The sequence below is a fragment of the Cardiocondyla obscurior genome, linkage group LG08, assembly GCF_019399895.1.
Source record: "Cardiocondyla obscurior isolate alpha-2009 linkage group LG08, Cobs3.1, whole genome shotgun sequence".
Lineage (NCBI taxonomy): Eukaryota > Metazoa > Arthropoda > Insecta > Hymenoptera > Formicidae > Cardiocondyla > Cardiocondyla obscurior.
Window position 1 is genome coordinate 4366512 of NC_091871.1, and position 15218 is coordinate 4381729.

Here is a 15218-nt window from a genome sequence, read left to right on the forward strand (position 1 = left end):
CTTCTTTTTAGGTATAGCAATTGCATATGCGTTGGTGTGCGATGGAAGCATCCCCTCCATAGTACTATAAACAAACGTCTTGACGTTCTCGTCTGTCGCCTAGCGTGCTGCTCGTTCGTGCTATGCGGATTGCGGAGGGTTCAGTGTGCTTTCCACCCGTTAAAGATACGTTTCATCGTCGTCATAACGAATCTACCCTCGTGGCCGAAGCAACATTTATCAATTATTTAACCTCAAAGTCTGGCGAATAAAATAATGATCGAGCAACATGCGTTACTTGCATAATTTATAAACGCGAGAAAAAAGGTAAGTGTACGATTGTATTTATAGGTAAACGCACTCGCTGGATGTTAAACCGAAATGACAATCGACTTTATTCTCTTGTGCTGTCCGGTTTATATCACCCAGCCATCTGCACATTTCTGTATTTATATCATTAACGTATATTAGAATTTGTTTTTTGTGTGCAAAATTTGGCTCTTAATTTGTAAGGAATTAATTTTTGGAGACTAGACTTTTGTATAAGAAAGTATTCAGGTCAGTACGAGCCAGCATACCGGTATTACATCTGTGACCGTATAAAACTTAAAATTATTTTTCCATTTTTCAATAGAATTAACATTTTTGAATATTTCATAAGGCACAGTTTCTTAATTAATGTAAACCTCGCCACTTACACTCGGTGAATGGATAATTTATTCGTGAACTATTAAATACGCGTTATGTTTTCACTTTTATGTGTATAAAATGAAAATGCACTTAAAACACGGTAGTGCAATTGTTTCATTTGACAATTTTCGCAAACGCATACGACATGCACACTGCATTTTCGATCGATTGTCAATTCGAATCTCGTAAACAATAAGCACGTGATATATCGAGGCGTGCACGTAATGCGAACAGGCTGAGATATTACGGTTAAATATTAATGATGCAACATCACGAAAAACGAAGGTCTCGGCGAATTATTAACGGAGCAATAACGGATCGATGTGCGGCATGGTGAATCAACAAAATAACGATTTCCAGTCATCGCCGCGCGTTGCGGTGCGAGTTCGTTGCACGTATGCATGTGTATGCAATATCTTGAACGCGAGGTTACGAACTATATAAGATCTCATTTGCTGTTATAACGCGTGTTCGACCTAGGAAGGATTAATCTATGTCGAGTTCATTTGTTTAAGGACTGGCTAATTACAATCATTCCTCTGGAGAACCTAAGATAACAATGATTGACCGGTTGTAGAAGAAACGAATCTGAGATGAATTGACTTTACTTCGGCCACTATATTATTCACGCGGCATTCGATATGGAAGAATTTTTCTTTGGCAGAAATGGTAAAGTTTTATTTATCAGTTGGCTTTTATCAAATTAATCTATCATCGTTTTGTAACAAGCATTATTGTTAATTAATATTGGCACATGAATATTGTCTAGACAGATGAAGAAATTTAAATTATATCCGAGCAAACGAAAAAAAATCAGATTCTAAGAAGAAAAAACATTACGTTTCCTTCATTTATTCCAGCCTGGCTGAAAAAACGCTATGCGTACCAGGGCTCGAATAGCCCCCTCGATGTTTTAAGTAATCAGCTCTGACGGTTTATATGGTCTGCACGAAGTGAAGATTAGAATTCGACACGTGACGACCTTGCCGTGGTATCAGGCATTATGGTTCTTTATAGGTACTCGCGTGTTGTGACCACCGGTTTCTATGGCAGCGAGTGACCTGGTCAGTTCCCCACGTGGTCAGCGACTGAGTCTTTGATTTAGAATCGAAAATTTGGGTCGTATTTTAACAGGCGTTTATTTTAGGACGCGGAACGCCGTTTCCAATTTTACGGCAGCGTCCTTCACGCGCGCAGATACATAAATCGATAGCTTCATTTTTACGACGGCTCCAATTATTATTACCGTCTATTACGGAACACGTGAAACTCATTTATTCGGCTTATGTATGCACATTCGTGTACTTTCAGTTGAGCCATGTACAAAATTTTGTACAAGTATTTTAGCATTAATCCTTACGAGGTACACTGTCTCTTACCATTCTCTTTCTTTTTAATCATATTTTGTGACCCATTTGTTTTAATGCGTTTTGTCGTAATTGATGTGCCAAGCATTAAGGAACAAGAATATGTTAAGAATATTTGGAGAGAACCAAAAAATATTTTAAACTTCTAACGTTTAAAAATTATCCTTTATAAAAATTTATAAAGCGAGAAATTGATCATATTTCTATGGTCTAATGATTATTTTCTCTCTCTCTGTTTCTTTCAAGCGCGTCTATCTACTTCGCCCTAGTGGAGAAGCCAGTCCTCGTCGGCGCGATGACTTCGATCCGCCGAGGGACCCGAAGATGCTTCCACGCGGCCGGTTGGAGTAGTCGCGAGTAGGTGCCAGAGACGGGCATGGACACTAAGACTCCGCCGATCCCGCTCAAGTCGCAGGAGAAGCCTCAGCCAAAGAGAGTGGATCGCGTGGCTGATGTGTCCTTGCCCCCGCTGACACCTCACCCGAATCATCGTCCATCTAAGCGCAAATCATCTGGCCCATCGTTCTCTCAGGAACCGTGCCCCGTACAGCATCAAGATCATCGCAAGAAGAGACCTTACAGGTAGATGCTCGATATTGATTTCTTTCTGCACTACTTAATTTTGCTCTTCTATTTTCGTTCACAAATCAATCTGTTTGATGAACGGGATTCAGCACGATACCCGAACGATTGGCATTAGCGAATAATAGTGTTCTTATAACTCTGCGATCGAACAAGATTTCATGAAAAAGTAGAAGATGTAAGGAATTAAATTAAGTTTTTTTTTTCTTTTAGACAAGTTCTTTTTTTTTGTTTTTTCTTTTATTGTTAAGGAGGAATTCGCTGTTTCAGAGTGTTACAAATTGGCGCTACGCCTTTAATGCACGCCTGTCAGCAAGGCGACAGAGCAAGAGTGCTGAGATTATTGAAGGAACAGGAAGAGACGATCGCTTACCGAGATCGTACGCTGAGAAACGCTCTCCATTATTGCATGGACGCGGGTACCGGGGGTGCCGTTGCCGCGGCGGCACCAGAACTGGTGAATGCCTGTGATGCCGAAGGTCACACCCCGCTTCATCTCGCAGTAATCGCTGGAGACACTCAACTGGTCGCGGTTCTTTTGGCCAACGGTGCCGATGTCAATGCCAAGGATCTCGAAGGACACAGCGTTCTCCACTGGGCTACTGGTATTTTAATCAGTAATAAATGGCCTTTTTATGCTTATATTTTAAATTGCACAATTATTTTTCAGTTGTATTAACAAAAGTTATTATTTTACTTATTATTAGTTGGATTAGAATTAATCATTTTTATAGATCTGCATTAATTATATTAAGTATTTGATTTTGCATTTGATAATGCAGTATAAATTAACAGTATTTAAGTTTTCACTACCGTGTTTAAAATTTTTTTCTTTCTTTTACATACATGAATGTACATAAAATCGATATATATTCAACAAATGAAATATTTTCACGCTTGAAAGTTTGTGAGTATTCATATAAATAAAATCCAAGGACTTCTATGGTCAGTTGTTCGAACGATCGCGATATGCACCCTCGCGTGATCGCTAACAAACCGGAATGACGTTACTCAGAATGACCTACTGACCTTCCTTGACCATTACGGCACACCATCGTTTCCCTGGAGATCGGAAGGAATGATACGACTCTCCGCATTTCAACCTGTCACTTTTAAGGAAACCTTAATGAATATATGATAATGGATAATTTAACTTTTTTAAAAAAAAAGAAGAAAACCAAATTATAATATAAAAATTACAAATTAAATAATTAATAAATGATTAATAAATAATAATAACAATTTTTATAGTTTTAGTCTAAAATTATAAAACTATAAAAAAGGTACAAAAATGATTTTCAGTTTGCGGAGAAGCGGAATGCGTTCGATTGGTTTTGGCAGCCGGTGCGCGACCCTCTACCCCGGATTTACGTGGCGGATCTCCACTTCATTACGCCGCTCAATGTTGCGGTGCGGCCGCCACGGCCGAACTTGCCGTTCCCAAAAAAGTCGGTCTAAAGGTTTTGCAAACGCTTCTCGAATTTGGTGCGGACGTAAATGCAAAAGACGAGGATGGACGGCAACCGATTTTATGGGCGGCAAGCGCGGGTAGCGTAGAGGCCGTGTTGGCTCTGGCAAGGTAAACTATTTTGACTCTAATCGCTTTAGTTTCTTAATAAGCGTATTGATCTCTTCATAATTAAATTAATTTTAACTTTTGATTCGTTAAACGTTAATATAAAAAAATGTAAAAAATTAAGGATTTGTTATAATCTTTTGTTGATTCAGGGCTGGAGGCTCGGCAGCTGCAGGTACTTCAGACAAAGATGGGCTGACAGCACTTCATTGCGCGGCTTCAAGGGGTCACGCGAGATGCGTAGAAGTACTCGTTAACTTGTGCGGGTCTCATCCAGACTATGTGGACGACAACGGTTGCTCCGCATTACACTATGCTGCCACTTTAGGCCACGCAGACGCTACTGCTCTTATTCTTAAACTTGGCGCAGATCCCAATCGCCAAGATCGAAAGGGTAGAACGTAAGATTATAAATTTATGAACAATCATAATTTTTATTAATTAAGTAATTGATAAAATAATAGATTTTCTTTAAAATAACCATTGTTCACAACTAATATTCTGTTGTGCTTAATACGTGCTGGATCAATTTATTATATTTTAATCTCGATTAAAAAGTATTGAAATTTTTATTTTTTAGACCGGCACTCTGCGCCGCGGCTAAGGGTCAGTTAGAAACGTTAAAGATTCTGACTCAGTATGGCGGATCACTTCACGCTAAAACCGTACGTGGAACGGGGATAGGACACGAAGCCGTAGCATCCGGTAGAATCGAGCTGATAAAATGGTTAGCCAAAAAAAGACTGAGCACGTTGGACGCCGCCACTCACGACGGCAAGACGCCTCTTCACGTCGCAGCCTTGCATGGTCATTTAGACGCGTGCAAAATTCTCTTGGATCATGGCGTGAAGATCAATGCAGTTCTTCGAACCAGCAAGGGCAATTCGATGACTCCATTAGACGCAGCTCTTTATAGAGGACACCGGGATTGCGCGAAACTGATTCAAATGCACGGTGGTACTACAGCGCAGCAATTGAGAACGCACAAAATCGCACCAAATAAAGGTCAGATTAGGTATATGCGTAACGCTTAAATATTCGTTCAGTCTGACTCGAAAAGGATCGATATAATTCCAGAAAACACAAAATATTACAGCAATATCTTAATATTGATTTATTATTGCAACAAAATAAATCATTGAAACAACAATTTTAGTTTTTACAGCAAAGGTTCGAATAAAACATGATGATAGTAGCAGCGCGAGCGACAGTAGCCCTTGTAGACGAGGATATAAGCATCCCGAGCTTTATTACGAAGAAAGGTGGATAGAAAGAAGAACCCGGCGAAAAGGTAATCTGAAGAAACTGACTCGTCAGGATAGTCGAAGTTTTAGTGAGGAAGAAGTGCGTTTGTCAAAGATATCCTCGAAAAAGGACGAAAGGAGAGCTCGAAGTGAATCTGCACGGTAAAATAGATATTTCTTCGTTAATTAAATAAAAAAATTAACCAAATTATTTTATAAAGTCTCTTTTATTGATTATATTGCCATAAAATGTTAAGTTTGCGTTTTTTAATTATAAATAATTTACTAGATATGACGATAACGATACCCATGAGCACAATCTGCAAAAGAAACGGAGCAGAAGAACGTCGACGAGACACAGACACAAGTATTCGGACTCATCGTTCGAATCGGACAGTTGTAGTTATTCCCACGATGAAAATGGAACAACTAAACATCGACAGTACGCAAGAAAACGACAAGAAAAAGATAAAAGTAAAAGCCTTAACGAAATGGATGCCAAAGATAACTCGAAAAATGAAAATGACGATGATCAAAGCGTAAGTGACGACAGCTTAGAGGTAATCGTAGTAAAGAGATCGTTAGAAAAGAAGTGCGAGAAGGTAGTATCTGGAAAAAGATTAAAGACACCCAAAGAATGCACAAAGGAAACGAAGTTAACTAAAACGCACAAGCGTAGCTCTACAAAAACGTTGAGATCTAACAAACCGTTCGATAAAAATGAGGATATGCTAGATCAAAAAGAATCCCCGGATAAAAAAGAAAAAAAAGTTGTGTTAAAAGAGCCGGCGCACACTTCCGCTGAAGAGGAAGAAGGTAGCAGCGAGAGGGTAATAGAGTCTCGATTTCGAAGAGACGCTACGGATAGCACTAGTCAGGAAACCGTCGAGCGAGTGATTGTCACAGCGATGGTTCACAAAGACCAAACATCTGACACCCCAAGATCGACACAGGAAATTGCGAAAGAAACAAGCTCCGACGTTTTAAGAAAAAAGACGACGGTAATAGAGGAGACAAAGGAAACTTCCCAAGATTCCTCAGGTAAAAAAATCGCGTTGTCGCACAAAGCTGATATGCATAGTACTTCGGAAGAAAAATCACGTCAAGTGACGCAAGAGAGTTTACCGATTAGTGAAGCGGATCAAAAACAGAGTGAGAAAATAACGATGTCTGCTGGTGCAAATAATACAAAAGAAGGTACGAGTAGTGAAACACAAAAAAAAAAAAATAGTTTAGTAAGTTTTTTATAAATTAAAATAAAATCGTTTATTAATATACGAAATTGATAATTTTTCAGTTATTAGTCGTCGAATTTAATACCATTAGTACATTTCGTCAAACTCTATCTGCAATAATCCTCTTTTTAGGTAGGTTATCAAGTAATAGTGCACTTTACGAAACCCAAGACCCAATCGAAGATAAGACGTTCGATAGATTATCCGACTTAAACGTTTCTAAATCTAGCCCTACTAAAGATCTGGATAAAGAGAAAATTAAATTAGAAAACGAAGATGAAAAAAGTGAAAATTCTATAGTTTCGAAAAATCAAACAGATTCTTCAGTTGCAGTAAAACATATCTTGGTTTCGGGTGACGATGATGGAAAACTATTAACTTCTCAAGATTTAAAACAAGATAAAAAAACCGATGAAAAATCAAAAACTTTGAAACAATCTGATATGCAAGCTACAAGCAGCTTGAAAGAAAATGAATGTCTTGACGAGAAAGATAAAACCTCGACTAAGCAAATATCTACAAAAGTAGTCACCAATGAGAATTTAATCGATGCTGTTCAATTAAAAGAAGATAAAAATGTTAAATGCGATAATATCAACAATTTAGAAAAAGTGCAGGCGGACACAAAACAAAAAATGGATGATGATAAATATTTAGATGATTCCGGGCACAGCAAATCCGTAGACTTGTCATCGATGGAATCGAAAGCGTCGTTGAATATGGAAGAAAGTTTTTCTCCGGAGAGAACGAGTTCACCACGTGACAAGAAATCGGAGCGTATTAAAAAACATGATAAAAATCACCCAGAAACTAAAACAGGTAAATCGCCAAAATATGTTAAACTTTTAAGTGTTTTTATAATTATAGAAACAATGTTATTTTAAAGATTTGTCTAACAGATAAATGTTTCAGGAGACAGAGATTATATCGACGACAGTTCTTCGAGTTCTCCAAAGCTTTCAAGATCGACAAAAACGAGACAGTCGAGGCCATCTACGGGAAAAAATACGAGAACAAAAAAGTCTTCTTCTAAAACTGCGACAAAAAAGCATTTATTTGAAAGTTCCGAAGAGCGTTCTCCGCGTCAAAGTGCAATAATTGCAGTGATAGATAGTCCAGAATGGGACGAAGACGAAGCAGTCGAGAAAGAAATTAGGGAAGCTCTCGGGGAGGATATGGAACACGAGACAGAGCATGAGGAAGACAATGAAATTGGTGTTATGCGAGTTTTGCCGAGTACGAGCGAAGAAGAGACTTCCAACGCAGTCGTACGTGTGTCTAGAACTTCAAGAATCGACACTTTGCCTCAAGTAATTAGAATTTTATTTTATTTATCTTGGAATTTAACTTAATCACAATATTAATCGGAATGTTATTACTGTTAGATGCAATCAACAAGCAACAACCGGTTGGTCGCAATCGAGAATGCCGATAGTTATCGGGAACGTTTACGGAGAAAACATCGTCGCGACAGTGGAGGCAGAGACAGTGGGATAGAACCGAGTCCGAGAGTGTCGAGAATTCCACGGAGACGAAATATAAAATGTTGTCCAAACACGGCGAAACAGCAAGCTCTCAATATGGAAACCATCACTAGGGACGTGCAAATCAACCTGCGTCGTTATCACCTCGAAAGGAAAATCTTTTTCCAGCTAATGGAACTAAAAAGATTACAGATTCGACACGGCAGAGCGAACGAGCATGTCTTAGTGAAAAGGCAGGTAAGACTAAACCTTCAGCGTTTGTCCTTCCTTCTTTTCTTTCTTCCGTAGCAGTATTCTGAATTATCCTAACGTATTGTAATATTTTTTTAATGTGCTCAGCGAGCTCAAAGCGTTTTCCCTCAAAACAGAAAAATAAAGCGTTTTTTCGCGTTTCCGAGATTAATCGTCACGCGTAACACAGATTTTTTTTTTACTAGAAGAAACTTTACGCGCGCGTAGCGCGTTTCTGTCCGGCACTCGCGTTTAGAATAAAGTAAAAAAATTACGCCCGAATATTTTGCCAAACTCCCGAACGACCGACGAACCGGCTGCAATCAATTTTATATAGGAATATGATAGGATAGGATACAATTGTTGATATATTTCGCAAAATTTGCAAAGCAATCTTTTCCAGGTAGACGCTTTTCATAAATCAGGAATGTCTGGACCTACTCTTGGTGTTGCAAAATATGATCGACCATTAACGTTTAGGTTACTATTAAATAAAATGTTGTTTATACAAACTAAGTAACATTTATATATTATTAATTATCAAGCGTTAAATATTACTACACAATTAAATCGTCATTGCAGGCAATTCGAAGCGTTCTTGTACGAGCAATTAAGAAGACTGCAGGGAAGACCAACTACTCCAGATTTTTGTACCGAAGCCAAGCAATGCACGCAAAAAACTCATCGTTGCCATCACGCCACCAGCGCTTATACATCTATACCAGTGTATACCTATCGTACGTTAATATATTGTTGCATTTGAATATAACATTTTAATGTGACATTAGTTCTTGTAATGTATTTTTTTTTATGCAGTCTAAATGATAATTTACGTAGCCAAAGTAATAGTTAATTTTTCGTCGTCTATACGTACGTAAAACTCGAAAAGAATCAGTTTCTGTAGCGTGAATGTAGATTATAATTGCAGTGGGTGGAGGCGTCCCAGATCGAGCAGACCATCTTCCGAAAATAGAGAGCCGCGGCCGAGGACAGATGACGGTAATAATATAAAAGAAATGTTTAAAAAATGTGTAGACTAGTAACTCCGATATAATAACTAAAAAAATATGATAAAGTTTGAAAGTTTAATTGTAATTTTTAATTAAGATAATGACTTTTGTTAAATATGTTATATTTTCTACTTTTTTTTTAGGTGGAAGTGACACATGGAGAAGAAAAACAAGTGATCGCTCTTCCGACTGAAAAAATGGATCGTACAAAAAGATATTTCGTTACATTTAGTGTCAGAGGCGAAACGCAAGATTTTAAAAAACCCAAATCATCCTGCACGGTACAAAGAAACGCGAAGAGCGTGTAAATTCAAATTTCAGACGCAGTTTTTGTGATAATCAAGAAGCAATTAGTAATTTTTAACAAATAGTAATTTTCTTTAATATTTTCTTTGGAGAAAACTTGACTTAATCGTTCTCTCGCACAAAAGTCTAAAGTAATAAATACGTACACCAAAACTGCCAGATGGAACAAAATTTATATATCGATTAAAAATAAAGTTATGTATATTAAAAACGGACAGAAATTGACTTGTATATAATAGTTATAGTCTCGTACCTGAATAATTGTAGCTTATAATTATTCTCTCGTCTCTCCTCACCAAAAAAGAGAGTGCTACTTTATCCTGAATGTTGCGCAAATTTTAAAATTTAATGTTATACTTACTATAAGAGAAATTTTTCGCCACGATATACAAAATTGAAGATGATGAATTTCTTCGATAGAATGTATCTCCGAATTATATTTTCTGTGTTCCCTAATTATGTAAAATAAAGTTCTGTATATAAAAATATAAATAAATCCGAATTAATTACGATTTTTTTTTAACTTACAATTTATCTTTAAAATTTTCATATAAAAATTAAAAATTAATTTAATATAAGTATTAATATAATAATATTAATTTATTAAATTTTAATTACTAGTAAAAAATATAATTTGTTTCATAAGGCAACAATAGAATAACACTTCATTAGCGTAGTGATATAAAAATGTATGGCATGGCAGTCATAGGCATCCGACTGCTCTCGGATTCAGTCAGAAAAGTGTCGGGACCCGTCAGTTCCTCTTTGTCGCTATAGTGATTTATATATTCATATATCCAAACCAATTATCGAATCACAGAATAATTATCAAATACAGAAACATATAATCATTTACATTATATCTTATTTATATTAATTAAATATATTCCAATTCAGGTTCTCCCCAAAATGTTAGATCTGTTTTCCGGTTAATGTGCGAGAAGAATCAATCAAATTAACGAAGGCGGATGCATGGCAGGTACTGAAAGCATTACCCCAAAGAGTTATCGATCGGCCGGTGGACGTGGTTTTAGGTAAAAGAACAGTTGCGTGTGCCAGTGGAAAATCAAAGGATTTCGCGTCGCGCCGTCGAAGAAGCCGCTTCGACGAAAGGTTATGTTAATATCAATACGTCGAGATAAATCCGCGATGATCGCAACGGTGCTCGTCAGGATGCAGCACGACTATCTTATCATTAACGTGGAATATCTATGAGAAGCTCGCGAATGGACAAATGGCTTCAAGATAGAAAGCTCTGGCTGTTCGGTAGCACGCTACCGTTGCTACCAAGAAGGTAAACATTCATCGCCGAGGCATCGACATTTAACGCGCAAAATGCATGCAGTTAGAATTAATAAGAGCATTATATCGCCGAACATATTTTTCCGTAAGTTTCCCTATTTTTATTAACAATTTATTTGTGCCTTTAAGTATTCGTAAACGTAGAATTTCAATTTAGTATTTTTATTTCATTTTTGATAGTTGGCTTTCACTTTCGAGATGCAGATAAAATTTTATTACACGTTCCTCGACACCAGCATTGTTCAATTATTATTTCTCAAATAGATTTATTGTTGCTTCTTATAAAATTTTATGTTTGCCAGCTAATTATTTTTTTATTTTTGTCAGGTATAAATGTGAACATTTGCGAATCGCAATGACAAAGCAATTTCTTATCATCTTCTCGCAATCGGAGAATGCGCACGTTAAGTGTCGCACTTTTATACTCTTTCACACATTTCATCGCACGTAGCACAGACTATAGCGTCCGTCCAACAGTTGGGAACATTTTGACCTCTTTCACGGTCGCCAGGTATATAGACATACTCGTGGAACGTAATATCGATTGTCTATAATCAAGAGTTCAACAATAACGTAAAACCGCTCTTTTCTTCAACGTATTAGTACTGTCCGGTATGTTCGCCAACAAGGGTGACCTGGCAAGAGTACTCCATGAACACTATTTTTGGATTTTTGTACGTACTAATAAGTTTTTACGCTTTCTTTTTTAGTTGTGAATGTTAATTATCGTGTAGAGTAAACTTTTAATCAGATTGCAAAACTAAAAATTAAAATAATTGGTCCCGAGGAAAAGGGTAAGTTAAATAATATCAATTTAACATGCTATTGACCAAATTGTAAAAAAAAAAATTGACAATTGTTATAATCTAATTAATATAACGTCAAATTGATATTATTTTGATTTATTAGTTTTTTTTAGGGTGGTTATGCGTTTATTTTGCACTGTGGATATCTGGGATTTATATTTAAGAATAAAATACAATCCCATGAGAAGTCTGCTCAATCATACTAGCAAAATAATTTTCGCCGAATCGATATTGTGCTCAGTTGAGTATTAAATGTTAAAGAGCACATTCATTTCAGTAGGCAATTCTTTCTCATTTTCCACGGTATTTCTCAATCTTGCAGCAATCTAGATGCTCGTTATACCGCGTGTAACGTAATATATTATACAGACGTTATTTAATTTTTATTACCGTACTGCGATACCTGCTTGATTGATAGCATACGAGAGCGCGATACTAGTGTGTATTATGAATATCGAAGCACATCGGTATATCGTGCTGCTTTTGAGGTAATTACTTTGGCTCGATGCTGTAATCGGTAGCTGACCAGCTCGCTGGCCAGCATTTACGCCTGCGCTAAACGCGAATTCGAATAAAGCGAAACTCGTGGGGTAGTTTGACCCTTGGTCATCCATCGGGACAGAGACAGTGCACCCGGTACCTTACATGGTGATACAATGCTCTTTACGCAACAATTGACGTCGTTACCCTGCCTGGCCAAATATAAGAAGTATGTGCTTAAGTAAAAAAAAAAAAAAAAATTAACTTTATTTGTTGCTCATAATTTGGTTAATATATTTTCTAATTTTTTAATTCCGACGAGACCAGCCAATTGGATTACATCAGAACGAATAAGAGCATGTTGGAGCACGTGAGGCGAATGGATCACCTTTTTTTCTGCGTATATATGTGTCTGTATACGATTTATATACCTATATCTAAAATAAAAAAATAATTTTTCAGGTCTCGGGCACCGAGCAAAACCATGGAGCGTTACGAACGTTTGGCGCGTCTCGGCGAGGGTAGCTACGGCGTAGTCTTCCAGTGCAGGGATCGGCAAACTGGAAAACTGGTCGCTGTGAAGAAGTTCCAGCAGACCGAAGATGATCCTCTAATACGTAAAATTGCCTTACGAGAGATACGTCTGTTAAAAGTGAGTTTCATTTTATTGTTTCCTCAATCGCTGAAGATAAAAATTTTTACTTGTAATTACATGCAAAAAGAAGATCGTAAAAGTCGTCGATTCGTTTTTAATGTTTTCCGATTTGATCGATCCGCGGAGTAACTAAGTTTGCCGAAGGTTGTGTTCTTGAAGGTGAATGACCTCCGGAACATACTACTGGTGCCTACTAAAACGGGGTGACGATGGCGCGATAAGTTCGACCTCTTAGGAGCTTATAATGAATAATTAGATCCAATATTAGATAAATTTTACCGTTTTCTTTTTTTTTATCTATAATTTTTTATTTTTTTTTTTAAATACGAGTCATATAAAAATTAAACTGAATTAAGATTTGCAACTGCAATTAATAAATTTTTTTAATCGTTTTTTGTCGTTTTCTCAGTCGTTGCTTACGAGAAAATTGCAGCAGTGACTAGTACACGCCAAACAAGGAAATCACAGTCTTATTTACACGATAAGAAGCTCACACAGGTGCAATAATGGCCGCAAGAAGTAGCCAACGGTCAATACCGGGCAGCGGTCAATATCTCGGCGTCTTACGGTCTTACCGACCTAACATTATCATTGCAATCTGTGGGCTGACCACCCAAACGTATGCGCATTCAAATCAGCCACGTAACATTTTGACATTTTATTTCAAGGTTGTTCCTTGTTTGGCAATCAAGATATAACATTATGAATGTCTTCCCCCGAAAATAAACCGTATGTTAAAACTTGGTTGCAGTACTTTAATTATAAGGTGCTACAAACTTGTTAATATAAATTTTAGAATTGTATTAAAAAAACCCGAAGATGTCGTTTGTTTTAATTTATTATAAATAAGTCCTGTTTTTTAACACAGAATCTCAAGCACCCGAACTTAGTCAACCTTCTGGAAGTCTTCAGGCGAAAGAGGAAGCTACACTTGGTATTCGAGTATTGCGAGAACACTCTTCTGAACGAAATGGAAAAGTACCCTGGTGGTTGTCCGGAGCCAACAACCAGACAAATCACTTGGCAAATTTTACAAGGTGTCGCTTATTGCCATCGCCTCGGATGCGTTCACAGAGACGTGAAGCCAGAGAACATCTTAATCACTGCTGAAGGCGTGGTAAAATTGTGCGATTTCGGATTCGCGCGTATGCTCAGTCCCGGGGAAAATTATACGGAATACGTAGCAACTAGATGGTACAGAGCACCTGAATTACTGGTAAATATCGAAAAATGTACAATTAAATCTTCGGATTAATTATAATCGTAATTATGTGATTTTCGAAACAGGTCGGAGACACACAGTACGGTACTCCGGTCGATGTGTGGGCAATCGGGTGCGTGTTTGCCGAATTAATACGGGGTGAAGCTTTGTGGCCAGGGAAATCCGACGTGGATCAGTTGTACTTAATAAGAAGAACACTGGGTGATCTTTTACCCAGACACATGGCTATTTTTCAACAGAACGAGTTCTTTACTGGTATTACTCTTCCAACGCCGCAAACACTTACACCCCTCGAAGATGCTCTACCTCGTGGAAACGGCAGCGCATTACAGGTATTAAAAAATTTATTTTGATAGTACTTTAATCTGGAGCTAACTCGTTTAAAGTGCCAAATTTTTTAAATAAAGAAAAATTATTTTTAAAATTACTTTCCTAATGATTGTTGAGTAATATCTTTGACTGGCAGATGGATTTTTTGAAAAAGTGTTTGGATAAAGATCCAAATGAAAGGTGGACGTGCGAACAGCTGTTACGGCATTCTTACTTCGATAACTTTCATTTTAAAATGCCAGACGTCGAAACGGAAGAGTTGGAGAAACTTAAAAAATATCGAGAGCGTTCTAGGGTGAGTTTAATAATTTAAATTAAAGGCTCTTGGCAAATTATATTTAATACAAATAATTTAAGAGCAAAAATGTGTAATAATGATTGTTATCATATTTCTAGAATACCAATTACAGTCAAATGGTGTTACCTCAGTTACCCAAGGCTGGCCCTTCTGTTCACAGTCAAAGTGAAAGTCGACCGAAGAGCTCGTCTGTACATCAACCAAATTTCGACCATCTACCTACTATAAGAGGTTAATCGTCTCTTCTGTGATTGTACATATGTTTTCCTAAGCTTTTTGAGAATGCTCGTGTTAATTTATAAAATTCTATAAAAACGATTGTTATCCTTTTTTATTTGTATTAGTACTTTTTTTTTATTATAGAACTTTTATTAGATTTTTATTTATATATATAGAAAAGAATAAAAACGAATGTAATTCA

The 15218-nt window shown here is 37.1% G+C and overlaps 2 protein-coding genes across 6 annotated transcripts; both read left to right on the forward strand.

Annotated features, from left to right (window-relative positions):
- Positions 1–26: 26 nt before the first annotated feature.
- LOC139105019 (uncharacterized) lies at positions 27–10209 on the forward strand. The gene is made up of 16 exons (XM_070660852.1): positions 27–306; positions 1185–1338; positions 2283–2618; positions 2889–3223; positions 3921–4197; positions 4347–4595; positions 4775–5199; positions 5351–5600; positions 5728–6635; positions 6806–7492; positions 7586–7983; positions 8059–8394; positions 8792–8868; positions 8971–9125; positions 9317–9387; positions 9542–10209. The coding sequence occupies exons 3-16, from the start codon at positions 2413–2415 to the stop codon at positions 9704–9706; spliced, it is 4539 nt and encodes a 1512-aa protein (XP_070516953.1). The 5' UTR covers positions 27–306; positions 1185–1338; positions 2283–2412; the 3' UTR covers positions 9707–10209.
- A 217-nt stretch (positions 10210–10426) lies between these two features.
- LOC139105241 (cyclin-dependent kinase-like 4) lies at positions 10427–15211 on the forward strand. Of its 5 annotated transcripts, XM_070661244.1 has the most exons (8): positions 10427–11091; positions 11334–11517; positions 11610–11680; positions 12755–12944; positions 13816–14163; positions 14235–14501; positions 14636–14794; positions 14896–15211. In XM_070661244.1, exons 3-8 carry the CDS (start codon positions 11658–11660, stop codon positions 15031–15033), a joined length of 1125 nt encoding a protein of 374 aa, XP_070517345.1. In that variant the 5' UTR covers positions 10427–11091; positions 11334–11517; positions 11610–11657; the 3' UTR covers positions 15034–15211. The 5 variants fall into 5 exon arrangements, with proteins under 5 accessions (XP_070517345.1, XP_070517343.1, XP_070517344.1 ...); XM_070661242.1 differs by having other exon boundaries at positions 11334–11680; XM_070661243.1 differs by having other exon boundaries at positions 10427–10998; positions 11334–11680.
- The last annotated feature ends 7 nt before the right edge of the window (positions 15212–15218 follow it).

Coding starts and splice junctions, on each gene's coding strand:
- LOC139105019 (XM_070660852.1), top strand. CDS start 2,413: ATGGACACTAAGACTCCGCCGATCCCGCTCAAGTCGCAGGAGAAGCCT. Junction 2,619..2,888: donor CGCAAGAAGAGACCTTACAG/GTAGATGCTCGA, acceptor TCGCTGTTTCAG/AGTGTTACAAATTGGCGCTA. Junction 8,869..8,970: donor GATCGACCATTAACGTTTAG/GTTACTATTAAA, acceptor TCGTCATTGCAG/GCAATTCGAAGCGTTCTTGT.
- LOC139105241 (XM_070661241.1), top strand. CDS start 10,916: ATGAGAAGCTCGCGAATGGACAAATGGCTTCAAGATAGAAAGCTCTGG. Junction 14,502..14,635: donor GAAACGGCAGCGCATTACAG/GTATTAAAAAAT, acceptor TTTGACTGGCAG/ATGGATTTTTTGAAAAAGTG. Junction 14,795..14,895: donor AATATCGAGAGCGTTCTAGG/GTGAGTTTAATA, acceptor TCATATTTCTAG/AATACCAATTACAGTCAAAT.